Consider the following 27,836-nt stretch of genomic DNA (forward strand, 5'->3'; position numbering starts at 1 on the left):
TTCTCTCCTGCCAGAGGCTTTAGCTTTGTGATGCTATCACAGAAAGTCACAGACTGGGTAATTTATAAAGAAGACACATTTATTTTCCACAGTTCAGGGGACTGGGAAGTCCCAGATCAAGGTGCCAGCAGGACTGGTGTAGGGGGAAGGCTGCTCTCTGCTTGCAGATGCTTCCCAGTTGCTGCATTGTCTGCAGAGGAGGGATGCTGTCTTCACCTGGTGGGAGAGCAGAAGAGCAAGTGTGCTCCCTTTGGCCTTGAGCTCTTTGCCAAAAGTGCTAATTCCATTTACCTGGGCAAAACCCTCCCAAAGGCCACGCCTCCTACTTTGCTTTGGGGATTATGTTTCAACATGAACTTTGGAGGGGACCCCATCATTCCAACCCTGGTAGACTTCCACATAACAAGCTTTGGGGGGCTGAGAGGAGACTGATGATGACTTCAGATAGTTGTGTTCCTCATCACTATGAAAATAAGCCAAATATTCTGGAGTCTGGTTAGTTATGGAACTGAAATCCTTAAAGATCCATAAGGGTATGAAACACAGTAAGAAGGAAGGTGGGTGAGAAGGAAGGAAGGAAGGAAGGAAAGAAGGAAGGAAGGAAGGAAGGAAAGAAGGAAGGAAGGAAGGAAGGAAAGAAGGAAGGAAGGAGGAAGGAAGGAAGGAAGAAGAAGGAGAAAAGGAAGGAAGGAAGTGGGGGAGAGAGGGAAGGAGGGAAGAAGAGAAAGAAAGTCGTTGTGTAAAACATGGAACCATAAGTGAATCTTCTATTCAAAGAGTGGTAAAAGAGGTAGGTGATGCTGATTCCAATGTTGCTAGCAAATCCTATGAGAACGAGGATAATTTAACTGGAAAAACTATTTGAGTATATTTGCTTAAGTAATATAACCTCTTTCTTCAGGGAAAATATCCACAATATTGTCCATAGCCATAGAGGAAGATTTAAAGACCTCAACTGAGCAAAATGTTAGTCTTGTGGTTGCTCAACTGCGGAAAATTCTGGAGGATTCTAGCGATGGGGTTGAAGCAGACTGGGCAGTGAAAGGGCTGGGAGTGGGCACTTCATGATCTGGAGCAGTACTTATGCACCAACTGAATAAGAATTATTTCCATTTTCTAATACCAACACAGCTATTCCAGCTCTGCTTTTCTTTTTACCTAGTTGTGCTGAGAATCATACAACTCACTTTTGAATGAAGCTATCAAGGCCAGCAGTGCTGAAGGACTTGAGATAAGAGAGTATCAGGTTCAGGACAAGAGTTAAAGAGTTGTTGGGTTCAGAGAGGCAAATGGGGCTAATACTGTAGTGAGGAGAGAGGGTGAGAGGAAAAAGACTGTGGGAGTGAGCTTGATACTCATAAGAATATAAGAAAACGACACTGGTTAGAGAAATGTTTCCTATTCAGTGAGAGATGAAACTGATTGGATAAAAAGGCATCAATGAAAAAACCTATAGCTACTATTATACTTAACAATGAAGGAATGAGTGTTTTCTCCCTAGAGGTGACTAATAAGGCAAAGATATCTTCTTCTTTCACTTCTGTTCAAAATTATGTTGGAGTCAGATAAGAAAAAGAAAATATTTCAAATTGGAAAAGAAAAAGTAAAACTATTTCTATTTGCCAAAGACAGTAGTTTGGATATAGAAAAATCTCCCCCCGCCAAATCCACACAAACTTGGAATAAATGAGTTCAGCAAGATTGCAGATACAAGAGCAATATGAAAAATCAATTGCATTTCTATACATTAGGAGTAAATGAGTAATCTGAAAATAAAGTTAAGAAAATGGTTCCATTTATAGTAGATTTAAAAATTGCATCCTTAGGAAGTACAAAATATGTATACTGAAAGCTGCAAAACATCATTGCAAGATGTCAAAGAAGACCTAAGAAAAGGGAAGACATTCCATGTTCATGGATTGAAAGAGTGAATATTAAAATGTTGGTGTCCCCAAATTGTCCTACAGATTCAGAGTGTTGCTACCAAACTCCAAGCTGGCTTCTTTGCTACTGACAAGCTGATATAAAATTCACATTAAAATGCAAGGAAGCCAGGCACAATGGCACATGCCTGTAACCTGACTCAGAAGGTTGAAGTAGGAAAATTACAAGTTTGAGACCAGCTTCAGCAAATTAGTAAGACCCTGTTTCAAAGTAAAATTTAAAAAAGGACTGGGGGGTTGGGGCTGTGGCTCAGTGGCAGAGTGCTTGCCTAGCACATGTGAGGCACTGGGTTCGATCCTCAGCACCACATAAAAAATAAACAAATAAAATAAAGTTATGTGTCCATTTATAACTAAAACTATTTTTTAAAAAAAGGACTGAGGAACTGTATCAGTGATAAAGCACCTCAGATTCAACCCCAATACCAATACTATAAATAAAATAAAATAAAGTGCAAGGGACTCAGAATAGCCAAAGCAACCTTGAGGAATAGATGAACCCTAGATAGGGCAGAGGGGTTGGAGGGGAAGGGAGGGGGCTTGGGGTTATAAATGATGGTGGAATGTGATGATCATTATTACCCAAAGTACGTATATGAAGACACAAATTGGTGCGAATATACTTTGTATACAACCAGAAAAAAGAAAAGAAAAAAAATTAAAATTGGAGAACTCACACTTTCTGGTTTCACGATTTAGCACAAAACAAAAATAAATAAAAAATTTGTAGTACTGGCAAAAGATAGATATACAGATATAGGAAATACAGCTGGATGTGGTAGCACATGCTTATATTTCCAGCTACATGGGAGACTGAGGCAGGAGGATCACAAGTTTGAGGCTGGCCTAGGCAACTGGTGAGACTCTGTCTCAAAATAAAAATAAAAAGTGGGGGGGGATGTATCAGTGGTAGAGCACCTGAGGTTCAATCCCTAGTACTGAAAACCAAACAAGCAAGCAAACAAACAAAAACAACTATATGGAATAGATTTGAGAGTCCAGAAATAAACCCTTATATTTATGGTCAATTCGTTTTCAACATGGGCTCCAAGAAATCTCAATGGAGGAAAAGAATAATCTTTTCAACAAATAGTTTTGGAACAATTGGATATCCAAAAATGAAGTTGGGACCCTTATCTTCTTTATTATTATTAGAGCTTTATACATACTAGCTGAGTTTATCCTCCCAAACTCATACATGCATGGAATTCAATTTCCCCCACTTTCCCTCTCATCCTCTCTCGTGTTGTTCCTCTACTCTACTAGAATTTCTTTGACTTGTCTCTTCATTTGTATTTGATTGGTTCTTTTTCCTTATGCATAAAGGTGAAATTCCCTGTAGTATATTTACATATGCACGGCTATGGTTTGGATTCGAGGTGTCTCCCAAAAGCTCACGTGTGAGACAATGCAAGAAGGTTCAGAGGAGAAATGATTGGGCTGTAAGACTCTTAACCTAATCAGTGATTTAATCCCCTTATAGGGATTAACTCAGTGATAAATGAAGTAGTAGGGTGTGGCTGGAGGAGGTGGGAATTGGGGTGTGGCTTTAGGTCTAAATTTGTATCTGGCAGTGGGAACTCTCTGCTTCCCGATGATGTGAGCTTCTTCCCTCTGCCACACTCTTCTGCCATAATGTTCTGCCTCATCACAAGCCCTGAGGAATGGAGCTGGCCTTCTGCAGTCTAAGACCTCTGAAACCATGAGCCCTCAAATAAACTTTTCCTCCTGTACAGTTGTTCTGGTTGGGATCTTTTAGTCACAGCAGCAAAACACCTGAATAAACATGCACCTAATGTGATTTTTTAATTTAATTTTTTTGGTACTGGGGATTGAATTCAGGAGCACTCAACCACTGAGCCACATTCCTAGCCCCTTTTAATATTTTATTTAGAGACAGGGTCTAGCTGAGTTGCTTAGTGCCTTGCTAAGTTTCTGAGGCTGTCTTTGAACCTGTGATCCTCCTGCCTCAGCCTCTTGAGCCACTGGGATCATAGGCATGCACCGCTGTGCCTGACTGCTTCACATGATTTTTAAAAATAATTCATTCTGCATTGTCCCCCACTTTCCCAACCTGTACCTTGTCTCTCAATCTCCTTCTAGAGTACTGATCTTCCCTTTATCTTTATGCTATCCTATCCTTCCCTCCACCTTTCCTTTATTTTACTCTAGCTTCCACATATGAGAGAAAATATTTGAACTTTGAGTTTCTGAGTTTGGCTTACTTCACTTAGCCTGATATTCTCCATTTTCATTCATTAACCAGAAAATGCCATAATTTTATTATCATTATGGCTGAGTAGAACTCCATTGTATACATATACCACAATTTCTTAATCCATTCACTTACTGATGGGCATTTGGGTTGATTCCATAATTTAGCTATTATAAATTGTGCTGCTATGAACATGGAGGCAGCTGTATTGCTATAGTCTGCCGATTTTATATCTTTTGGGAAAATACCAAGAAGTGGGATAGCTGTGGGACCCTTTATTGTACTATATTAAAAATAATTCAACATGGATCATTGACATCAATACAAGAGCTAAAATCATAAATTATTACAAAAAATGGCAGTAAATCTATGTGAACTTGTATTATGCAATAGTTTATTAAATATAACAATGAAAGCATAAGTGATAAAAGAAAAATAGGTAAATTGGACTTCATAAAATATAAACCATGAAATGAAAGAAAATATTTGCAAATTTACATCTGATAAGGACCTTGTCACAAGAATATGTAAAGAACTCTTAAAATTCAATGACAAAAGACAACCCAATTGAAAAATGTGTTGGCTTGGGACAATACTCAGTAGTAGACTGCTTGCTTAGCATAAATGAGGTCTTGTGTTTGATCCCCAGTATCACATAAACACACTCACACACACACACACACACACACACACACACACACACACAGAGGATTTGAATAGACTTTTATCCAGAGAAGACATACAAATGACCAACAAGCACAAGAGAAAATGTTCAACCTTCACATTCTTCAGGGTAATGAAAATCAAAACCATATGGGCTACAATAAAAAGATGGATAATAAGTGCAGAATGTGGAGAAATTGAAATACTTAAAGATTGCTGATGGAAATCTGAAAGGCAGCCATTTGGAAAACAATTTTGGTAGTGCCTCAAAATGTTAAGCATAGAATTCCCCTATTAATAAGCAATTCTATCTCTAGGTGGGAAATTAAAAACATACCTCCACATAAAAACTTGCTCACAAATTTTCATAGCAACAGTATTCATAATAGAAAGTGGGAAAACTTAAATATCCATCCATGATGAGTGGACAAAGAAAATTCGGTCTACCAATACAATGGAATATTATTTGGCAGTAAAAAGGAATGACTCAGTGGCTCAGGAGGCTGAGGCAGAAGGATCTCGAGTTCAAAGCCAGCTTCAACAAAAGCAAGGCACTAAGTAACTCAGTGAGACCCTGTTTCTAAGTAAAATACAAAACAGGGCTGGAGATGTGGCTCAGTGATTGAATGCCCCTGAGTTCAATCCCTGGTATTCCTTCCCTGACCCCTCAAAAAGGAATAAAGGAATGAAATATTAATACCTATTACAACATGGATGGACCTTAAAAATATGCTAAGTGAAAAAAGGCCAAAGAACCACAATTGTCTTATTCTATTATATGAAAAGTTCAGAACAGGCAAATCTATGGAGATACAAAAAAGATTAGTGATTGTCAGGGTTAGGCAGAGGGTTGAAGAATGTCTATTAATGAGTGTGGATTTCTTTTGGTGATAAAAAAAAGTTTTAGGGGCTGGGGTTGTGGCTTAGCGGTAGAGCACTCACCTAGCATGCGCAAGGCCCTGGGTTCCATCCTTGGTACCACTTTAAAAAAATAAATAAAATAAAGGTATTTTTTAAAAAGTTCTAAATAACATATTGGTGATGGTTGCACAACGCTGTGCATATACTAAAAACTCATGAATTGTATATGTTAAAAGGCAAATTTTATGATGTGTGAATTATACCTCAATAAACCTTATAAAATATAACTACTAGAATGGTGTAACACCACGCTGTACTTCGGAGAAGAATAGCTGCCCTGGAGTATCCAGAATGATTTGGAGTTGAGTCACAGTGTTAATTACAGTTACCAAAATGGAAGGGATGAGGCCTGAAAGATGGTGCTACAAGAGAACAAGAGAGAGAGCAAGTGGGAAGAAGGAAGGGGCTTCATAGCTAGAAGAGAGGATGAAGGCAGAGACCCCAAAATGACTCCAGTTATTAGTCTGGAAATAATGCTTCCATTTACAGAAATCTGTAAGCTGCAATTAAAGTTGAGTTTTGGTGGAAAGTGACAAATTATAGACATGATTCTACCAAAGTGTCTGTCAGTCGCATAAAAAGACATTAACTGGGAGAGGGGAGTGTCACTAGAGCACAAGTAAGGATTGTGGCAGGAAATGGAAACTGAAGAGTATTTGCTCAGAAGGGAAAGTACCAACTCATGTGACAATTGTGCAAAGCAACTGAGGATGGCTGAGAGAGGGAAGTTTTACTCATCAAGGGAGGCAAGAGCCCATTCCTCAGACCCCAGAGTGTCCCTGTGGGAACCCCTACCACAGCAGTCCATCCTCAGGCACTTTGTGGGCCCAAAGACTGGGAAGGTGGCTTTCCCCAGCCTTTGTCTCAGAACCTCCTTCACCCCTCAGCTTGGTGGCTCTTTTGTCACGAGGTAGATGAGGCATCATGTTACATTGATAATTTCTCTGCCCCTTTTGAACAGCTGCTATAACATATTCTGGCTAAAAGAGAGCAATGGAATGATGATTCTGTTTTAGCCCAAAGAGCTCCAGAAATAACAGTGGCAGGCATTTGGAATTCATTTAATTTAAGCATGTTCTCCAAATTTTACTAGATCTATTTTTATGCATCTAATTTTTTTTTTGTTTTCATTTCCAGGAAATTAAACATATGCAGGTACTCCAATGAGGACTTAACACTTTCTTTCTTTCTTTCTTTCTTTTAACTTCTTTGGATTTCCAAATCCCTAATCTCCACTGATTGTTTTTCTTATCCTTAGAGAATCTGATGGAGTTTAAAGAAATTTAAGGACAAACGCATAAAAAGATACTGTATCATAATCAGTGAAGATACACATATAAAATTTTGGGCTCCAAAATATCTTGTTAGACAGTCGGGCAGTTTTGAAGCATCACATGAGGCTTGCAATGAGGCACAAAATCTCAAATGGGAATTCCCCATGGAAAAAGGCAGGAATTGGTACCAAATGATTCTAGGTTATGAGAATGCCTAGGCTGGGTGTGAGGCAGTCCATGAATATAATTAATGAGCACCGGGGTTCTTCCTTTGCTTGAGTTATATTTGCAGTTGGAGAAAGTTGGATTTTTGTTTGTTTGTTCTATGTGTGAGATTTAATCTGGAAATAGTTTGCAAGTACTGCTTTTCTTAGAAATTTCAAACAGGCTGACCAAATTTCAAACAGCTACTTCCCAGTAGAGTCATTGAGTCTTAAGCAGTGTAGGCAACTTCACAAACAATAAGATGAAAATCCAGCCAGGATAGGACGGACTCATTCTGATGGTTCAGTAGCAGTGAGGCTTAGGGCAAAAGTTATCTCTATGTGCTTTCAAATTTTTCACTTCCTGGACACTATTTAATCCACACTATTCAATCTAGCTTCTACATATCTCCACCATGAAATGACATTGCTCCTCTCAAGGTCACCAGAAATCTCCAAAATCAGACACTTCTTCATTGGCAATCTCCTCAAACTTGTGTATTATGAAGATTTGAAATGTATACAAGTGGGCAGAAGTTAACATAGACTCTCAAATACCTGGTCTTTTGGCTTTAATTGTTATAAATTCACTTATGCCAGTCTGTTTCATTAATAACCTCTTCTATTACTCTGCCTCCTGTAGTATTTGGACATGAGTCCCAGGTGTTAGATCATTTCATTCTTAAATATTTCAATATGTATTTCTGAAAGGACTTACTTCCTTTAAATTAACATTAACATTAAAAATTAGTAATTTCTTAATATCATCGAATATCCAAAAAGGTATATTTCTGATACAAATATTGTTATAGTTCATATATTTTTTACAGTTGTAATTTATTAGATTCAGTCTTGCATGAGGTCACATACTACAAATGGTTGATAGGTCTTTGAGTCTCTTTTAATCCATAAAGCTCCCCTTCCTTTAATTGCTCACTTGCTTTCTTTCCCCTTTGTAATTTACTTGTTGAAGAATCCAGATTTTTGTTTCTGTAGAGCTATTGTCTATATTTTGCTAATTGCATCCCTGTAGAAAATGTAACATTGCTTCATTGTCAGGAGCTGCCACACAGGAATCAAGTGCCCCTTAGCCTTGAATGATGAGAATGGGGAGATGTGGCAAGCCAGCCATGGGCTGTGTGTGTGTGAACTATGAGTATTGAGCACACAAAGTAGACTGAACCAATGTTGCCCCTCTGTTTGGCCAGGCCTCGATCTGCCATGATCCCCACACAGCACATGAAATGGGCATGGCCTCCCTAGATGTCCGTCAACCTGCTGAGAGCAGACATCATGAAACTAGACTCAACCCCCTGAAACCTGACCCCTTGCCTCATTTGAATGGCTTCTCTCCAATAAAAGGGTTCAGCAAGTGCACTCTCTCTTTCTGCAAACCCTTAAGTTCAGAGGAGCCATCACAGGACCCCAAAGAAAAAGGTATCTCTGTCTCTTGTGTGGTTATTTTGTGCAGCCCAGTTCACCTGGAGTGACTCTGAGTGTTTAGTTGTGAGGAATGCGTTAAAACTGCTAAGATGGCTTTATAGGTCGTATTGTTTTTTTTTTCCCATCAGACCTCATGTGTCTGGCTGTTCAACTTGTATTAATTCATTAGAGGTTGCAAAATAGGGACATTCTATAAACTCTTCTGCATTTATTAGTAGCAAGGAGGGACTGTCCATGGTTTATGTTTTAGGTTATCTACTAGTAGAGTTTGTAAAGGAACATATTTATCTTTTAAACAAGTAAATTGAAGCCAGTGTGGTGGCACACACCTGTAATCCCAGTGGCTCAAGAGGCTAAGGCAGGAGGATCATGAGTTCAAAGCCAGCCTTAGCCATTTAGCAAGGCACTAAGCAACTCAGCAAGACCCTGTCTCTAAATTTAAAAAAGGGCTGGGGATGCAGCTCAGTGGCCAAGTACCCCTGGGTTCAATCCCCAGTAACAAAAACAATAAATATATACATAAATTTTAAAAATGTAAATTGAGTCATGTCTCTGCCCTGCTGAAGATCCCCTGCAGCATCTCGATGCACAGAGTGGAATCGTTGTCTACACATTCCCTGTAGAACCTGCCTCCTCCAGCAACTGTTTTCATCATGTTCTACCTCACTGTCTACCTTTTCATTGAAATTGAAATTTAAGTTAAAATTTGAAGTTTATTGAAATATTTTGATGGTCAAGCCCTTTGTTGCCCTAGGGTGTTCCCTCTGCCTGGTCATATGTCCCCACATTTTGCCTAGTCGGTTCCTTCTTGACCTCGATTCTGAGGTGGCATCGCTTCATAGAGGCCTTCCTGGCCCACTCCACCAAAGGGTCCTGTATCCCCATCATATTTCCTTCCTTTACAGCATCCACCACAGCTGTCTCTATCTTCTTCATGCATTTAGTAATCATTTCACCAAGCACACTAGCTCTGTGAAGCAGGATCTTTTCTGTCCCATACACATTCATCCCGGGACACACATGGAAAATGCATGCAGTGGTTCTTTTCTCTTTCTGAATGAACACTACACATCTGTTGACTCTATGTATTCTAACCGAAGTGAGAGGGATGCAAGAATGCACTAGGGCACTGTAGGAGTTCTTCTGGATCTTTGTTGTGTTCTCTGAGGACACAGACAAGGATGTAGATCACTCAGGGAAATGCTTTCTGAATTCTTTGTGTTGCAGCACTGGGGCTGATGATATCTGCAATATGGGACTCAGTGGCAGGTCACAGAGGCTGGCTAGAGGCTTCCTACCCAAGACTTGGGCCTGTTGATTGAACACAGGGCCACAGGAGTTGGATAGCGAGAACATTTCTGGAGTCATGAGGTGGGAGAGTAGGCTGGGCTTATAGATTTAGGGCAGGAAATTCTGTTGAGGGTATACTTTGAGGGCTCCTTAACTTTTACGACCTTTAAGAACTTAGAGGATTGCAATTTCCTGAGTCTCCACATGGTTCCAAAATCCCTCTTGCCTCTCAAAATTCACTGTCTTCTTCAGGAAGTCTTACCACCTTAAGAATTATTTCAAAGCATCCTCTTTTTACAATGTAAATACTTAGGGTATGGTTGAGAAGATTATTTTTTCCCCCTTGTGCTTAATTCCTAAAACCTCGGTATTTACATTTTATTTAGCTTAGGAGAATCATGGAGAAAAGGGGAAATATTGGAGTCTGGGACCTTGCATGGGCTGGAGAAGGGCAGACACCCTTCAACACACATTGGGGCAGGCAAGGGTGGCTTATGAGCCCCAGGGGTAGAAACAAAGAGACCAGGCCAGCCAGTCCCAAGGATTCAATTTCCATAATGCTGGGCTGCTTTGATTTAACCTGATATTCACTGCCATTGGAGAATACAGATCAGTCCCAGGATGGAACCTCATCTAGAGAGTTGCTGAGATGAGCAGCTATACACAGAGGGCCAGACCAGCCTGAAAAGTAAGGCCAGTATGCCAACAGCATGGAATTGGTACAGTCTCTTCCAGTTATGCAACCAGCACCTTCCACTTACGGAAAAACTTTCCCAGGACTACTGCTGCCTCCTCTAATAATAGTGACCAGATTTAAAGAGACTGGCCTGTTAGGAACACAAGGTCTGAGAAGGAGAGGAACCCAAGCACTATTGTCAAGGTAGAAAGCAGTTTTTCCTCCTTCTCCCATAACTACTCCCTGAACTTGATGAATTCCACTGCCACCTCCTGCCTACACCTCTCACTAGGAGTTTAATCTCTGCTAAAGCAGAAGGACTAGGAGAAACTAGCCGGTATGGTGATATGTACCTATAATCCCAGCTATTCTAGAGGCTGAGGCAGGAGGATCCCCCATGTTCAAGGCCAGCCTGGGCAACTACAGTGAGATGCTGTCTCAAAATAAAAATGGCTGGAGTGTGACTCAGTGGCAGGGCACCCCTGGGTTAAATCCCCAGTAAAATACCCCCCCCACACACACACACACAGATTGGGAGAAGCTTTTTGGAGAAATCATGCTGTCATGGATACAATATGGAAGAATTTGTAGTCAAATATAGTAATACACTTGGTCAACTATGTGAGCTGTAATCTCGAGACTTTTTTTTTTTTCTTTTTTAGCAGTATTGAGAATTTAACCCAGGAGCATTCTGTCATTAAGCTATGCTCCCAGTCCTTTTTCTATTTTATTTTGAGACAGGGTCTCACTAAGTTGCTGAGGCTGGCCTTGAACTTGCAATCCTCCTGCCTCAGCCTCCTGAGTCACTGGGATTAAGGGTATGTGCCACCATGCCCAGTTTAAGATCTTTGACTGGTGTTGGAAACACTTGGGGCTTTATTGTCCTGTGGTGTGCTGAAATGTTTCTCACATTTCTAATGTTCTCAGGATATTGACCCAGGTGCAGTCTTGTCTAAAGCATTATCTTAGCCTTTGATAGCAGAGAGCAAGACTAAGAGGTAGAAAAAAATAAGGCATTTAAATTATAGCAAAAACTTATCTTCATTTCATGGAATATAAAATTTAAAAAAAATGATCAGGTGCAGTGGTTCATGCCTGTAATACCAGTTATTCAAGAGGGTTACAGGTTTGAGACCAACCTCAGCAATTTAGAGAAACCTTGCCTCAAAGTAAAAAAAGAAAAAAAAAGTGCTAGCGGTGTAGCTTAGTGGTAGAGCATCCCTAGGTTCCATCCCTAATACAGCGGGGCGGAAAAATCAGATTTCTTTTCAATACAACAAGCTCTACTTTTACATATGTCTAGCTTCAGAGTGTCCCACCATCTTAAAACCTATGCTTGAACAATTTAAGGGAAGGGATCACAACTACTTCATTCCATTTTGCATTGACAGACATCACTAAGGTCTTCCTTTCCTTGAGTCAGAATCTCATGATAAAATGTCATTGGCTTTCAGTTTTCCTCTACAATCATAGGAAGAAGCTGGTGTGCTCTTCAAATAAATGCTACTAGTTGTAGTGTCTGTTATGATTTGGATATGAGGTGTCCTCCAAAAGCTCACATGTGAGACAATGCAAGGTTTGGAGGAGAAATGATTGGGTTATAGCCTTAACATAATCGGTGAATTGATCCCTGATGGGATTAGCTGAGTGGTAACTGGAGGCAGGTAGAGTATGGCTAGAGGATGTGGTTCATTGGAGCATGGCTATGGAGTATATATTTGTATCTGGCAAGTTTGGAGACCTCTCTTTCTGCTTTCTGATCACCATGAGAGCTGCTTCCCCCTCCCACATTCTTCCACCATGTTATTCTGCCTCACCTGGAGACCCGAAGAATAAAGCCAGCTGTCTTTGGATTGAGAACTCTGAAACTATGAGCCCTTAAATAAACTTTTCCTCCTCTACCATTCTTTTGGGGTCCTTTGGTCACAGCAAAGTAAAAGCTGACTAAAACAGTGTCTAAAGTCTTCTCTATAAATTTGACAGATCACCCAACTGTTCCTGGACTCCCAGGAAGGGCACCAGAATCCTCTCTTCTCCAAGATTATTCAAAAGCTGATCTCATGGTTTTAGTCCTTGGGCCCTTCCTTTTCTCCCTTTTTTTTTGGGGGGGGGGAATTTTGCTCCATATCCCCACTCCTTGTATCTCCACGTTTTCTACCAACCTACAAATATGTCTGTTCTGCCTTCTACTCAACATTGCTTTCTGACTCCAAGAGACTGATCAACCTCCTCATTTCTGTCATCACCAGATTTACAGAAGAGTAGTGTGTGGACACCACCTCCAGTTCCTCCTCATTCCCTGTGGTAATCTGCCTGGTGTTGCCTCAGATTTACAAAGACATTCAGATCTTTGAAATACTCTTTTACCAGACTCCAGGCCTCCCTCCTTCCTGTAGCATGGACTATGGATGCTTCTCCTTCTCCTTCTCTGTACCAGGAATTGAACTTAGGAGCACTCAACCACTGAGCCACACCCCCAGCCCTTTAAACCACAGACCTTGCGTCTAATAGAAGAAAAAGTAGTCCCTAATCTTCATCATGTGGGATTAAGCCCAACTTCCTTAACAAGACTCCTATAGTGCAAAAATTAAAACCAAGAATCAATAAATGGGATGGATTCAAACTAAAAAGTTTCTTCTCAGCAAAAGAAACAATCTGTGAGGTGAATAGAGAGCCTACATCCTGGGAGCAAACTTTTACCCCTCACACATCAGATAGAGCACTAATCTCTAGGGTATATAAAGAACTCAAAAAGCTAAGCACCAAAAAAACCCCAAACAAACAAAAAAACAAATAACTCTATCAATAAAGGGGCCAAAGACCTAAACAGATACTTCTCAGAAGAGGATATATGAAAAAATCAATATATGAAAAAATGTTCAACTTCCCTTTTTGTATTTTATTTAGAGACAGGGTCTTACTGAGTTGCTTAGGGACTTGATAAATTGCTGAGTCTGGGTTTGAACTCAAGATCCTCCTGCCTCAGCTTCCCAAGCTGCAGGGATTACAGGAGAATTCCACTGCACCTGGCAATTCAGGCCCTTTTAACCTCTTGCTGGACTATTGTAATAGTCCAATTGGCAAGTCTGCTTCCTACTTTTAACTCTTCCACCTCTACAGCTGCTGGATTGTGGTGTGGTTCCATCTTATGTAGGAGTTAAGTTCCAAAGTCATTGTTTATGAAGAAAATTCCATACAGTCAACATAACCCTTGGAAATGCCTTATATTATCCATAGACATACTGTGATACTAGGGGTTGAACCCAGGGGGCACTCTACCACTGAACTAAATCCCCCTTCCCCGAACCATTTTATTTTATTTTTTATTTTGAGGGAGGATCTTGTTGAGTTTGGTCTTGAACTTGTGATCCTTCTGAATCAGGCTCCTGAGCCTCTGGGATTATAGGTATGTGCTGCTGCACCCAGCAGACATTCAGCTTAACAAGTTCAACAATGAAAGTTTTTCCTCCACCTGATGAACAAAACACTTTTCTTTTGGTTGGACACCAGGTGACATCATTTGCTTGGCGATAGGGCCCAAGTAGTATGAAGAATAATGTATCTTTAATTGAGCTTAATGGTAGAGAGCTACTGGGTTCAATCCTCAATAACAACAACAACAAAAAAGTACTTTGAAAATCATAATCACATTTAACCCTAGCATATTTGAATTCATGTTAGTTACTCAAGGGTGTGATAAAAATCTATTACAATATCTAAAAGCACAGCTCTGATGTTTCTGTGCTCAGACACATTTATGAGCCTCCGTTGCCTATCGAGGAGTTGCATTTTTTTAGTCTGGGACTCAAAACTATTCGTGATCTGATTTCGATCCTCTCTTCTCACCCAGCTTCCATTCTGGAGTGGAATGCCTGCAATCCCTCTGCATGCTCTGCCCATTCCAGTCTATACCCATACTTTCACAATAGGACCACTACCAGGAATACCTTCTCCTTACTCCCGTCTCCATTGGGGTCAGCCATTCTTCCAAGATCAACTCATACGCTTCAGTTTTTGAGATTCCTTCACAGTCTTCTCCCCTGACCCTGCCTAGCCAAAATTATATTTCCCTCCTCTCAATTGCAATTGATCTTCATTTATACCACTTTGATGGCAAGTATCATTTTCTATCTATATTTCTATATTTCTGATCATGTTTGACTACCTCAAGAGCAGGGACTGTGCTTGAGTTTTCTTCATATTTATATGGGTTCAACATCCCTAATCTAAAAATCCAAAATCATCTGAAACCTGAAACTTTTTGAGCACTAACAGGGTATTCAAAAACTTTTGGATTTTGGAGCATTTGGGATCTTGGATTTTGTAGCATTTGGATATATGGATGCTTGACATGCAGAGTCTATACCAATATCCCTAAATCTACAAACATCTCCAGCTTCAACTACAGTCAGTTCTCAGCAGGTTTTAATGAATAAACAAATCAAATAAAGTGACTCCTCAGCCCCTCCCCATCTACAAGGTGCTCTAGCTCTAGAAAGAGCACCAAACTCTTCCCCATCCCAGCAGGGTCTCCAGGCAATGAATGAACTCAACAGGAAGCTGGGGGGGGGGGGATAAGTAAGAAGATCTATGCAAATGATGCCCTCTTTGCTCCTTCTTAAAGAGCAGAATAAACATCCTATTGGATGTTTTCAAAAATAGAACTTGGAAGTGAACAATACAATGGCTTTTTCATAGAAGGCTTCAGGAAATGCCAAGGTCTGTCATTGGGGCCGGAGACATTTTGTTCCTATTGTGTAGAAAGAGACTGATGAGGTTTCTTAAGCAATCCAGCAGACCTCCTGCTTTAAAGGATCAGACCATTTCCAGTGCATCTCTAATGCAGCGGGGCTTTAACTTTGTGGAGATAAAATCTCTGCCTTTTCCCTCCTCCACACCCACTCCTCATAGACACAGGATGTATTACCTCAGGGGAACTCAAAGCTCTAGGGGCGGGGGTTTCTGACCCCATGGGGTCCACTGGACGTAAGAATTCCTTGAAGGTTTTCTGAGTCATACTCGCTCTGCTCATATAAGCAGTACAATTTTTAAGAAGATCTGAGGGTTGGGGAGGGTGGGGAATGTGAGCCCATCTTATATCTTTCAAGGGATGAGTTATCTTTATATTCATTGTGGACATGCAGAAAATGTACTCTGCTCTAGCGACAGAAAGAGGGAGTTTGATAGTGAATTGACACCATCAGTGTTGACTTTAGACTGATCAGGGAAAATGACCGCTCCACACTCTTGTAAAATCTTAATGTACCGTGAGAAGTGCACAGCGCTGCTTGATGTACAGTGTTCAGGTTTGTCTTGACCTTATTTAATCATGCAAAGTGGCTCCTATGAGAGAAGTTTTTTTTTTTTTTTCCAATTTCCTGCTCGATTACTCAGGTGGCTTTTCCTGTTTCTTCTCTCCCTTCTGGACCTGAGTCCTGTAATTACTATTGCAGAGAACTGGAAGGATGCCGGCTCTCCCTCCAAGCACGGTCTTCTCTGCTCGGCTTTCCCCCACCCCCAACCCTTTTCTCTTTCTGGCTCCGCCCTCTCCGCACAGCCCGTAGCCAGCAGCTAGACAGCTGTGTTCAATCAGAAACCACTTACAACTCCAGACGATTCAAAGGGGAAACTTCAGCGTGAAGTGCAGCTCCGCTCCGGCTCTCTCCAGCTTGCTTTCCTTCCCCGGAATCCGAGGCGCGGATCTTTCCCGCTCCGCCGCCCTGGTTCTTTCGAGAGCTTGTCCGAGTCCTCCAGGGTACTGGCGCCAGCTATGAGGTGCCCTGCAGCTTGGTAATGGGGGTCGACGAGGCACAGTAGGAGTGGCGAAGCGGCGCTGAGGGTGGCATTGCCCCGGGACCCGGCGGTGGGCGCGCGCGGGCGGATCCCCGCCGCTCCGCCGCTGCAGCAAGCTGCGAGCGCGCCACGGCACCGAGCCTCCTGCAGCAATGGCTCGTCGGGTCTGTGCCTTTTAGGACTGTCTGCATCCTTCCTGGGCTTTCCAAACAGTGTCCTGAGTGAAAATGGCTGTCTAGACTAAGATGTGCCAAAAGGGATCAAGCAGTGGATACCCAGCCTGTTAAGCCCCACTCCTAAGCTCTGAGACCTGGAGGCGGAAGAGCCGGGCTCTGAAAAGTGCAGTCATGAATTCTGGAGTTGCCATGAAATATGGGAACGACTCCTCAGCCGAGCTGAGTGAGGTAAGGAACAGCTGAGGTCGGGAGCTCGGGTTTCTGGTGCGTGTGCTTTTCGACACCGTCCCCCTGATCATCTCCCCCAGCCCAACATCCCACCCAACCCGCTTGTGTTCGCAGTCTGGAGGCAGCGCAATTGAAGATTAATTGATTTTTCTGGATCTTGTTTTAACTTGTAGTGCTACTCAGGAAATGACCTGAACTGGCTTGATGGTTCAGTCAGCTTAAAAAAGAAACAAGCTCTAACCAAACCGCTCAGCGCTTAACTCTCCTGTAAAAACTGGATCCCCTGTCCCTGCACACTCGCTTCCCCCCATTTATATTCAAAATTCCGTTTCGTATTCGGAAAATACTAGGCGATCCCAGCTGAGTTTAAAGCCGGTGGTAACCGATTTGGTGGGGGTGGGATTGAGCGACTGGGAAGCATTGGATTATTCACTCTCCCACTTGGCTTCCACGTGTGGTGTCTTTGGTTAGGTTCTGGCAAGGTGGTCTCTCCCTGGGCGGAGATGAATGGTTTACACGGGGATGGGGGTGGGGTGGGGGAGGAAGCACATCAAAGCCGCTTAGAACTTTTATTTCCTGCCCAAGTCTGGACTCCTGCGTCTTTGAGGCAAGCGCATTTGCAATTCCTGGGCTCTCACTGTAATGTATCTACTAGAGTGTTTAGGATGTCTTTGAATTAAAACAAACAGTATGCAAATATGTGAATAGTAAGATGCTTAAAGCCACCTTTTTTTGATGACTTCAAGGATGCCTGGGCAATATCCCCCCAAAGCTTTGAATATCTGAAAAGTGGTGATGGGAATCCTACAGAACTGGGTGTTCGAGAGAGGAGGTCTGTGTGCTGGGGTCTAGAGCAGAAGGGCGGTGGGCTTCCCCCTTAGCCATCACATCATTTATGGGGGTCAAAGTAGCATAGGTCTTCTAAGCTTCCCGAGTCCTGCTAAAGAGAGAAAAGGGGAAGAAAAGAAAACCAATGTACAAACAGCCAGAAGGCAGACAGCAGTGATGTCAGATTACCAACTATGAAAAGAAAATGAAAAGAATGGATCTCTCTACTGGCGATCAGGAAGAGACTGGGAGAAGAAGGGTGGGGGAAGTCCCAGTCTGTTTCTGGTGTCTTGTGGTGAATGTCATCCCTCATGCTCCTGTGCTGTTCTGCCCAGGGTTGGAAGAGCTTGTCAGGGACTTGCTGAATGTGGTAGAGGCACTTCCTAATCCCTGTTCCCCTCCTCCATCCCTGTGATGTAAAAGACTGGAGAAATATTGAGACCAAGGATGTAGTTTAGAAATGGGAGCCCATAGGAGACCTGTGGAACTAAATAATTTTTGCCCATTTCATAATGAGGGAAGGGTCACAAATTTGAACTGAAACCCAAAACCCTGCTCCATAATTAACACTGTTAAAGGAAAAGCCTTTGGTCCATCTTCTGAGGTCATTTTAAAACCGAAAACTGCTGCACCCATATCTCTTGCAGAGAGAGGTCTTTGACAGTCCCTTCACATGGATTCTTTCTGTACAGCAGCTTTAACTCGCTGTCATCTGAAGTGTGCTGTGTATATCCTTGGTTTAAAAGTAAATCATTGGGGTTGGTGGAGTTCTTGCCTAGCATTTATGAGGCCCTGGGCTAAATCCCCAGCATTGCAAGAAAGAAAAAAAAAAAGTGAATCATAGATTTAGGATGAGCAAGGGTGACTAGAATGCTGAGTGGAGAAAGAGAAGATGTGAATTTACTTGAGTAGTATTGGGACCATCTGTGAGTGCATTCAGTGAGCCTGGAGGGTCTTTGCAAGGGAAAGCACCATTCTTTGCCAGTTGTATTTCCTATAAAACTGTGGCCAAATGAAGGGGTTGAAGATGATTTGTGGCCCTTGCACTGGCTGGAAAAATTATATTTAAGCATTGTAGACACAGTCTTGTCCCTAAGGAAATAAACAAGTTTACTAAATTTTCTTTCCTTGTCCTCAGTGTTTGCTCATTCATTTTTTTGCTTTCTTTTGAGCCAGTTCTGGTTTCCATGATTCAGGTGCTCCTCTGTCCCCCCCCCCCCATTCTTGGTTTTCCTGCTGGGTTGAATAATTGCAATTGTCTCTAAGGGTACATATTTTAAACTAGGATTTCAGTAAAGAGAATTTGTAAGGTGAACAAGTGTGTATGGTTCATATCTTGGACCCTAAATCTCCATTCAATTTATTGGGCAGTAGCCTTAACATGTACTGTTTCTATGATATACAGAGATCAGAATCCCTAGATGTAAATACAAATTATTTCTATTTCTCACATTAGGCCTCTGGTGAAGTTTCTTGTTTTCACTGTGATTTTTTTTTAAACACTGGTTTCCCTTTAATGTCTCATGAGATAAAGTTGCCAGCGCTCTCGCTCTCTCTTTCTCTCTCTCTCTCTCATTCTCCCCATTCTCCTCATTCTCCCCATTCTCCCCATTCTCTTTTGATGCTTAACTCCTTTTCCTCACCTGGAAGCAAAGCTAATAAAAACCCTCTGAGAGCCTCTTTAGTGCCATATCTTCTATTGCTCAGGAGCCTTGAGGTTGTCTGGAGGTCACCTGTGGGGTCAGATGTCTGATGGTCACTGGGCATTTCAGAAGAACTCTGAAAGGACCCACCATTGTCCTGGGTGTCATAAACAAGAGGCCTCTGGTTGGTGTTGACTTGTGAACCACAGGAATCTTTGACTCTTTGACAATAATGTTGACACTGACTTGGTAACATCCTGAACAAGAGGGAGTGACTTTAATCAATTTCTAGTTGTAACCTGCTGACCTCTCTTTAGTAAAAGCAGTACAAGCTTTGGTCTGCAATGGAGGTGTTAGTCCCCTGTGCTCCAGGAAGGCTTGGATACAACCAAGCAGGAAGGGTGTGGGTGGTGGGGGATACCAGGTTGGGAGACCTAGAGCTGGGTGTTGGGCATGAGGTGTTTTGCAAGTGTGAGACCTTAAAATGGAAAAACAGGAAATTCATGAATGTGTTCCTTTTGTGTCTTTAGTTTGAAAGATAGCCATTTCAGATTCTGTGAGTTGATTATGGGAGAGTAAAATTGCCTCTGTTTATGAGCATTCATACACATTTTTATTTTTTGCTCACGAATGCTTATATCAAGACTGGACTCTTTGACAAAAGCAACACAAACAACAGAAGGAAAATTTGAGAAGCATGAATTGACTATTTGTTCTGTTTCTTCCCTATTAGCTACCCCTATCAAAGACAGCAGGGATTTTTTTTTTTAAATGGGAGGTTAAGGAAGGACTTTAACATTAGCCAAATTAAAAGTACTTAGAAAATTAAATGTTTGACTTCCAGCCTCCCTCCACCCACAATCAAGAAACTGAATGGCTATACTTGTAGTAGCATTGAATTCAATTCTCCCAAAGCTTGTCAAGGGAAAGTTTGGGAATGATACTTCTCATAGGCATGTGTTTTAGGTTGTCAGTTAACTCCTGAATATCTCAGTATATCTTGTGAGGCTAGTGTGCAATTTAACCAAAACATTTCGCTATCACAGTCCCATCTCTGGGCTCTTATACCAATTCAGGCTTTGGAAAGAAGGTGTCTTGAGAAGCAGCCATATTGGCTGATACTTAAATTCAACACCATCCCTGTGGAATAGCTGTCTGTCTGTTCCACCTGCTTGTCTGGTAGACATCAACCTATTTATGCAGGAAAATAAAAACATATCTTTTGAAGTTTTTCCTTTCCTGGCAATCATTCTGGAGATGAAGAAATATTTTTTTTACTCAAAGAATTTGTCTGAAACAATCAACTTAGATTCTTTACCTTTTAAATGTTATTTAAATGATGAACAAGATTAAAAAATTCCTCCATCATTATTTACTTTGGTTGCCCCTGGAAATCATAGTTCTCATCTTGTCTCTTTATCTGTTTATGCAAAACCTCTTTCATCAGACCGATCATTCCACTGCTGAGTAGAGGCAGCTCTCCATGCCTTCTTGTCTATCTGTTGAATAACACCTGAAACCCTGCCTCTGCATTCATGCTCTAATTAAGAAATAGACTTGTGTAAAAGAAAGCTTTCTCTCTACTTGTATTATCTCATGTGACCGTTTCTAAATGGCCGTCTCACAGATGTACTTATTCTTCATCACAAATTAATTATATTAGAGTAGGAAGAGGCCTGTGAGATCACCTGTATTCCCACACTCCTTTTTATTTCTTCATACTGCTCTGTCTTGAGAGTCACATGGCTTGGTAATAAGTTATTTAATGTCTGTCTGTCTGTCTTAGCTGCAGACTATAAGCACCAGAAGAGCAGTGTCAAGACCTGATGATGAGTCTGGAATACAGTAGGTGTTCTACAGATGTTCAAATGAATGATCACCTTGCTGCTGCTTTCCTCCTTGAGGAAATGATATTAAATCATTAAATGCTTGGTTTGGGTTCCCCCCCACCTTTTTGTTTGTTTGTTCATTTGCTTTTCTGTGGTTGTGTAGCAAACTCATAATTTAGGAACTAATCAATCTATCTGTTCATTGTTTTGCAATTTGGACAGAGCTTAGTGACTATAGCAAGAGGATCCAGTTCCAAAATGGCTTAAGTACATGGCTGGGTTTACTATGAACTGGGAGATCCACTCATTTCTCTTCTCTGTGGGCCTCCTCATGTAGCTGCTCAGGTTTCCTCTTAATATGGCGGCTGGGTTCCTAGGAGGAAGTCTAAGCTGCCAGGATTCTTAAAATGTAGGACTAGGCTGGGCATGTGGCTCAGTGGTGGAGAGCTTGTCTAGCCGGTGTGAAGCCCTCGTTTTGATCCTGAGCACAACAACAACAAAAATGTAGAACTGAGACTGACTCGAGGTAATTTATGTATGTATTCCACTGGTCAAACCAGCTATATGTATAGTCTATGTTCAAAGAAGTAAGGAAATAGATCCCACCGCTTCAAGGGGGGGGGGTGTGTGAAAAGAATTTGCAGCCATTTGTAATCCATTTTAGAGGCTCCAGAATGACTGAGCTTTTTCTGAAACACTGGTCTCTTAATTCCCTATGCCTGGCAATAGTTTCTGTTGTTTTATTTTATATTTTAGCTGTTTATTCAGTGGCTTGCAGTAGCTAACATTTTCTAAGCTCTTCCCAGATACTGACATGCTTAATTGTCAAAACCCCCGTGATACACCTTTTGTCATACTCATATTACAGGTATGGAAAATGAGGCATAAACAAGTGAGAAAACTCACGGCCACTAAAACTGTGAAAGCCAGGATTCATGTCCAGGTGGGCTTTTCCTAGAGCACTGTCATTTAACTGTTTCCTTTCATGAATTTCTGTTGCTGACTTTGAACTTTTGATCACATATTCTCAGGAGGGAGTGAGTATTCTATTTAAAAATCCTGCCTAACTTGATCCATATTGTAACCCCTATGCAATGCCTAGAGAAGTGTTTTTGGTAAAAATGAAATGGATATGATTAGAGTGAAGGGACATAGTCCCTGCTGTCCCCTCCAAGGGGCTGGAAAACACTACATGTTGAGTTTCCAGAGCCCTAAAAGCAGAATTGGCCACAAGAAACAGCATGATCCTCACCCAGCTGCCGAGGGCCTTCTGTTTCCTTTTATTGCAGAGGAGATAGGGTGCTAACCCTTGTCCTGTCATACACTCAGGCATTTTCGGGGTTGGTGCTGCGATATTTGAGGTGCTGGAACAAAGAGAATAAAACTTTGTCAAAAGAATTAGCGCTCTCTCACCCTGCAGCGGGACTCTTGGGTGCTACTATAGTAGGCAGTGTCACTACTGGGCCTCAGAGTGCTGATGCCAGTGAGCAAGGCCAGGGAGCCCAATGAAGTTGGCAGCCAGGGCTGTATGGCAAGAGTGTGGCTGGCAGCCAGGTCCTAAGGAAGCACATGCTGCACATCAGTGAGGCCATGAGTCAAACCCAGAGGCAAGAAGAAGTAGACCAAGCCATAGAGATGGTCTGCAGAGCTCAAACCAGGTGGAAGTCAAGACAACAAGGAGGAGGAGGAAATATGAGAAAAGGAAGTTAATCAAAGACCAGGTGGTAGTTCTTCAGGAACTGAGGTGGCCACAGCCATGGAGGCACAGAGAGAACCTGGATTGTGAGATGTGCTTTGTCCATTTGGGAAAATTTGATTCCCAAGACTTGTCGTCTTAAGGACCTGCCTTCTGCTACCAGGTCTGAGGTACCAGAACACAGAGCGAGTGGGCACACTTACCTAGACCTGCTTAAAGGGTGATTTATCCCAGACCAGTCAGGAGGAAGGTTTCCCAGGTAAGACTGCTGTTGGAAGACTGAATCTGCATTTGTAACGAAATTAAGAAGTTGATGAACAAAAATTTCATTTTTTTTTGATCCCAGGAATAAAATTGCATAAAATCAAGTTACATATTAAGTAATCGCTAGATTTGGGGAGAGGGGTTTGTGTTGGCAAGATTATAGAATCAGGTGAGCCAGAGAGAGACAGAGACAGAGACAGACTGATTCAGAAGATTGATAGATATTATTCAGGACATGGATTATAAATTATAGGCATTTATTTTCTTGAAACCTCCCCTGGTTCACACCAACCTAAATTCCTAGCAGGGGTATCATTCACTCTAGGCAAAAAAACAAGTAACCTGGATTACACAGATAAACAGAAGTTAAATTAATAGGGTAAATATTTACTGGAACCACAGAGCTTCTCTGTTTTACTACTGAATGTCCTTTTTCTCTTGCTGACCAGAAACAGCTAAAATTAGTACACAGGGGAAAAGAGGGCACCTTTTGGAAGGTTTGCATTATCATAAGAGTTACTGAGCTCCTAAAGTACTTTATATATGCAAATCTTAAAAGATATTCCTTAAATTCAGCAAAGATGTTAAGCCTGAAGAAAGTCCTGTAGAAAACCCCCCAAACTAGTAGCTATTGATTCTACTTGCCACATAAAAAGCTATAGGTTGGTTTATTAACTTTGTAAATAAGCCATAAAAGCCTGTATGACTGGGGAGTTTGTGTGGTTAGTGAAAGGCACCTGGTGCTTTTGTTGGGGGATGTGTTTGAGGCAGGTCCCCTGCCATGAGATTTGATTAGCGTTTGGAATGCATGATGGGACATGTAGGGCTAGATATGGAAATTCATCTTAAATCGAGGAAAGGTTCTAGTGTTTGATTACTCGAGAATAGAAGGTAACACGAAACCCCAGTGTGTGTGCACATGTCAGTTAACTCCAACAGGATTTGTGAGAAATACTTAAAGCAGTTGTCAAGGGAAGAATGCCAGCGTGGAGAAAGATTGCCTTGCAGTGAGAAAGGCAATGAAGTTCTCTGAATGGTTGCCTGGTAAGAGAGGGAGTAATCGCTTGTCCCTCTTTTCCTGTGGTTGTATGAACTTGTCTATAGAATACGGGGCACACTTTAACTGCTCCTGGGTCCCTGCCCCGACTCCTCCTAGCTTCTCCAGGTTAATCGTTTCTTTCCTCACTTGTATTCAGACACTCGCTTTCATGATCCAGGCGTATTGTCTGCCTCCTTAGGGAAACCCTGAAATCTTTGAAGGAATGTGTAGAGTACAACGAAGCACTGTATTGCCAGCATCTAAGTCAATCTGTGACGGAATAGGGCATCAACAGACTTCAAAGTTGCCTCTTTGGACCAAATCCCAGTTGTTTACTGTGACAGATGTGTTGGATAGATAACTTTTCTATTTTAGTTAAGGTACACATCTGATGAAATCAGGTTTGGTCATTATGACTGTAACTTATTAGCTCTTCCCCATTTACTTATTTATTCAACAAATATCATGTGTGCCTTCTACATACCAGATGCTATCTTAGGTCTGGGGATACAGCAACAAACAAAATTGATGTAGTCTCTCTTCTAATGGACTCCACACTCTAGTGGGAGCCAGACAACACACACAGACAGATGTGTATCCTGCGGTAATATGTGCTATAAAGAAAAAAAATATGCAGGGATTGAAGGACTGAGGGTCGCTATTAAGTGGTCAGGGAAGACCTCAGTCTGTGACTGAGAATGGGAAGAAGTGAGGGATAAAGGTGTGATTGTAGGGGGCAATCAGAATATGCCTGTTGTGTTTAAAGAGTGGCAGGGAGATGGTGGAAGAGCAGACCTAGAAAATACTTCTGGCTGGATTACCTGCAGCTTTGTAAGCCATGAGAAAGAATCTGGATCTCTCTGGAGAGTTTTGAACATAGGCCTGAATTTATTTTTTATTCTTTCTATATTTTTTTTTCCCTACACTGTGGGTCAGGCTAGACTCAGAGATTCAGGAAACACACATAGACACCAGAGAGAGAAAAAGAAAGAAAAGGTCAGGAAGGTCATTTCCAAAAGCCAATTAAGTTACTTTCAGAAGATGGTCAAGTGATGAGCTGTCAGATGCTTCCTCTTTTGCTTGCTCACGCCTTGAAAGCCTGCGCATATTTCCAAATTTTCAAACTGTGTCATTTTCTATAATCAGAAATAATTGTTTAGGCCATAAAAATAAACCATAATTATTTCAGGGTATTCAAGTTCATTTTTCCCTTAAAAGGAATGATTTAAAGAACTGAGAGGCACTGGCCAAGAAAGATCTGAAGGCTGTCTTTCCTTGATTGATGGTTCAGTACTGATGGATGCTGATGATGTGAATGTAAGTGGCTTCTGAATTAGGAAAACTGGACTCTGCTTTCACCATCACTTGGATCAGTTTCCTCCAACTACTAAGAATCACTGCTTTTTTTTTTTAAATGAAATTTAGAACCAGTTTATTGATTTATAACAAATATAGCTCTAAGGAGACTGGAATACTGGTACTTTTTTTCCTATTAAAAAGCAACTTGATGATTAGAGTATGACCAGAAAGTCACCAGTAAGAATGGAATCAGGTAAGATGCTTCTATTGGATGATACCACTATGCTTATCTTTGACTGGACTTTTAACTTGTCTAAACCTTTTGCATGAGGCCTGAAGAAGACTAACTCATGGCAGAAGGGGAAAATGTAGAAACCAGATTGATTTATGTTTTAATTCCAATGGCTTTTTTCCCTTTCTGCCTCAACTTCCTTTGTTCCTGTGTCACAGGATATTTACATGATAGTATGTGTTTTGTAATATTCTTTACTTATTTTAAGAGGAGACATTCTATTTTTTTCAGTTAATCTTGTCCACATATGGCATTATTTTTTTAGCTCCTACTATTAAAATATTAGAAGATTTTATTTTTAGCTCTATGGTGTTTTGGTGCATTATCATTATCTGCTCTCAGTGGGTTTTTACTGGCAAAGATTGTTTGTTGGGGCTTAGCAGGTCTGCAAATCCGAAAGAGCAGTTGCATTCTATTTTGGGGAATAATGAGATGGGTGACTGTTTGGCTGGTCTGTCAGCTGCTGTGTATTGACAATATATGACTTGGTCAAGCTTCTCATGCTCTTTAAAAAAATACATAACAAAATTTAATGTTTTATGAATTTTTTGCATGTGTGTGATGCTGGGGATTGAACCCAGAGCCTCGAAGATGCTAGGCAAGTGCTCTACTACTGAGCCACATGCCCAGCCCAGCCCAGCCATTTTAACCATGGTAGTATGCACATTCACCTGTGGTACAGTTATCACTATGATCCATCTCCAGAACTTTCGCATTTCTCCAACTGAAACTCTACCCACTAAATAATAACTCCCCTCCACCTGTTCTGACCACCAGCATTTGTAATTTCTGTCTCTATGAATTTGCCTATTCTAGACACTTCATAAAGTAGAATCACAGTATTTATTCTTTTGTGACTGGATTATTTCACTTAACATAAATGTCTTCCAGATTCATCCATGTTATAGCATGTCAGAATTACCTCCCTTTTTAAAGCTTAATAATATTCCATTGTATGTGTATATCACATTTTATATATCACATTTATCCATTGATGGACATTTGGGTTGTTTTCAACTTTTGAATAATGCTACAATGGACATGATGTACAAATACCTGTCAGAGTCTCTGTGTTTACATATATATATATGTGTGTGTGTGTTTACATATATATCCAAAAGTGGAATTGCTGGATCATGTGGTAATTCTATGTTTATTTTTTTACCAAATTACCACATTGCTTTCTGTAATGGCTGCACAATTTACCCATAATATGTAGGGTTTCTTGTTTCTTTACACCTTTGCCAACACTTTTTCCTTTCTCATTTTGTTTTTGCAGTACTGGCAGTTGAACTCAGGGCTGAGGGCATGCTAGGTGAGTGCTCTCCACTGTGCCAAATCATCCTCAGCCCTCATTTTGTTTTTGGAGACAAGATCTTGCTTTGTTGCCCAGGCTGGTCTCAAACTTTTGTAATGAGGTGACCCTCCTGTCTTAGCTTCCTAAATTCTGGGAGTATAAGTGCGTACTATCCAGCTTGACTTTTCTTTTAAAATAAATAAATAAGCAATTAGCCCTTCTAATGATGTTGATTTTTACATGTGTTTATTAATAGGCCATATTTGTATTTTTGGAGAAATGTCTATTCAAGTCCTTTGCTCATTTTTAATTGAGGTTTTTTTGTTTGCTTGTTTCCATTTATAGGAGTTCTTTTTGTATTCTGGATATCAGCCCTTTGCTCCTTATCCCTCTTCTCTTTTGTGCATGTCTGATTTTCCGTGTTGGGTTTTGCGTAGCACTCACTCTTTAGTATTTCCAGATGAAGGGGCTATAAAATGAGGCCTGAGAATGAACTGCTTCTCCATGGAAAACAAATGTTCTGTGCTGGAGCCCAGGAGGCTCCTCCTAGCTCCGCAGGAATAAGTAACTTTCTGAAGCAGGTGGGGCCAGACTTCCACAGGCCAACACCGGGTAGCTCAACTTGTGGAAAGAGTAGTGGATATGCAGCAACCTTAGGTAAGCACAGAGTTAAGAATTAGGCCCATGACCTATAAAGAGGTATGTTTTCCCACCCCACATGGTGATTTCACAGTCTTTAAAGAGGAATTCTAGAAGAGAGCTTTAGCAAGTGGGGCCTGTGGAGAGTAGCCAGGAAGTCTGAGGCTGGCCTGTTAGATTAGATA

The 27,836-nt window shown here is 41.3% G+C and overlaps 1 protein-coding gene and 1 long non-coding RNA gene across 3 annotated transcripts in view; one reads left to right on the plus strand and one right to left on the minus strand.

Moving 5' to 3' along the window:
- The window catches only part of Mcc (MCC regulator of Wnt signaling pathway), a 450,812-nt gene that overhangs the window by 166,813 nt on the left and 256,163 nt on the right, over positions 1–27,836 (plus strand). The window contains exon 1 of one of the 2 annotated variants that reach the window (XM_005333213.5): positions 16,686–16,825. The exons of the other annotated variant lie outside the window; for it this stretch is intronic. Coding sequence (XP_005333270.1) covers positions 16,769–16,825 — 57 coding nt within the window. The 5' untranslated portion in view covers positions 16,686–16,768. Of the gene's footprint in view, positions 1–16,685; positions 16,826–27,836 lie in introns of those variants that run through there. 2 annotated transcript variants of the gene reach the window in all.
- On the minus strand, positions 59–16,358 carry LOC144377472 (uncharacterized). The gene is made up of 2 exons (XR_013438472.1): positions 16,233–16,358; positions 59–216 (listed from the first exon to the last, which is right to left on the minus strand). It is a non-coding gene; the product is annotated as an uncharacterized LOC144377472 (long non-coding RNA).

This window comes from Ictidomys tridecemlineatus, chromosome 1 (genome assembly GCF_052094955.1).
Source record: "Ictidomys tridecemlineatus isolate mIctTri1 chromosome 1, mIctTri1.hap1, whole genome shotgun sequence".
Classification (NCBI taxonomy): domain Eukaryota; kingdom Metazoa; phylum Chordata; class Mammalia; order Rodentia; family Sciuridae; genus Ictidomys; species Ictidomys tridecemlineatus.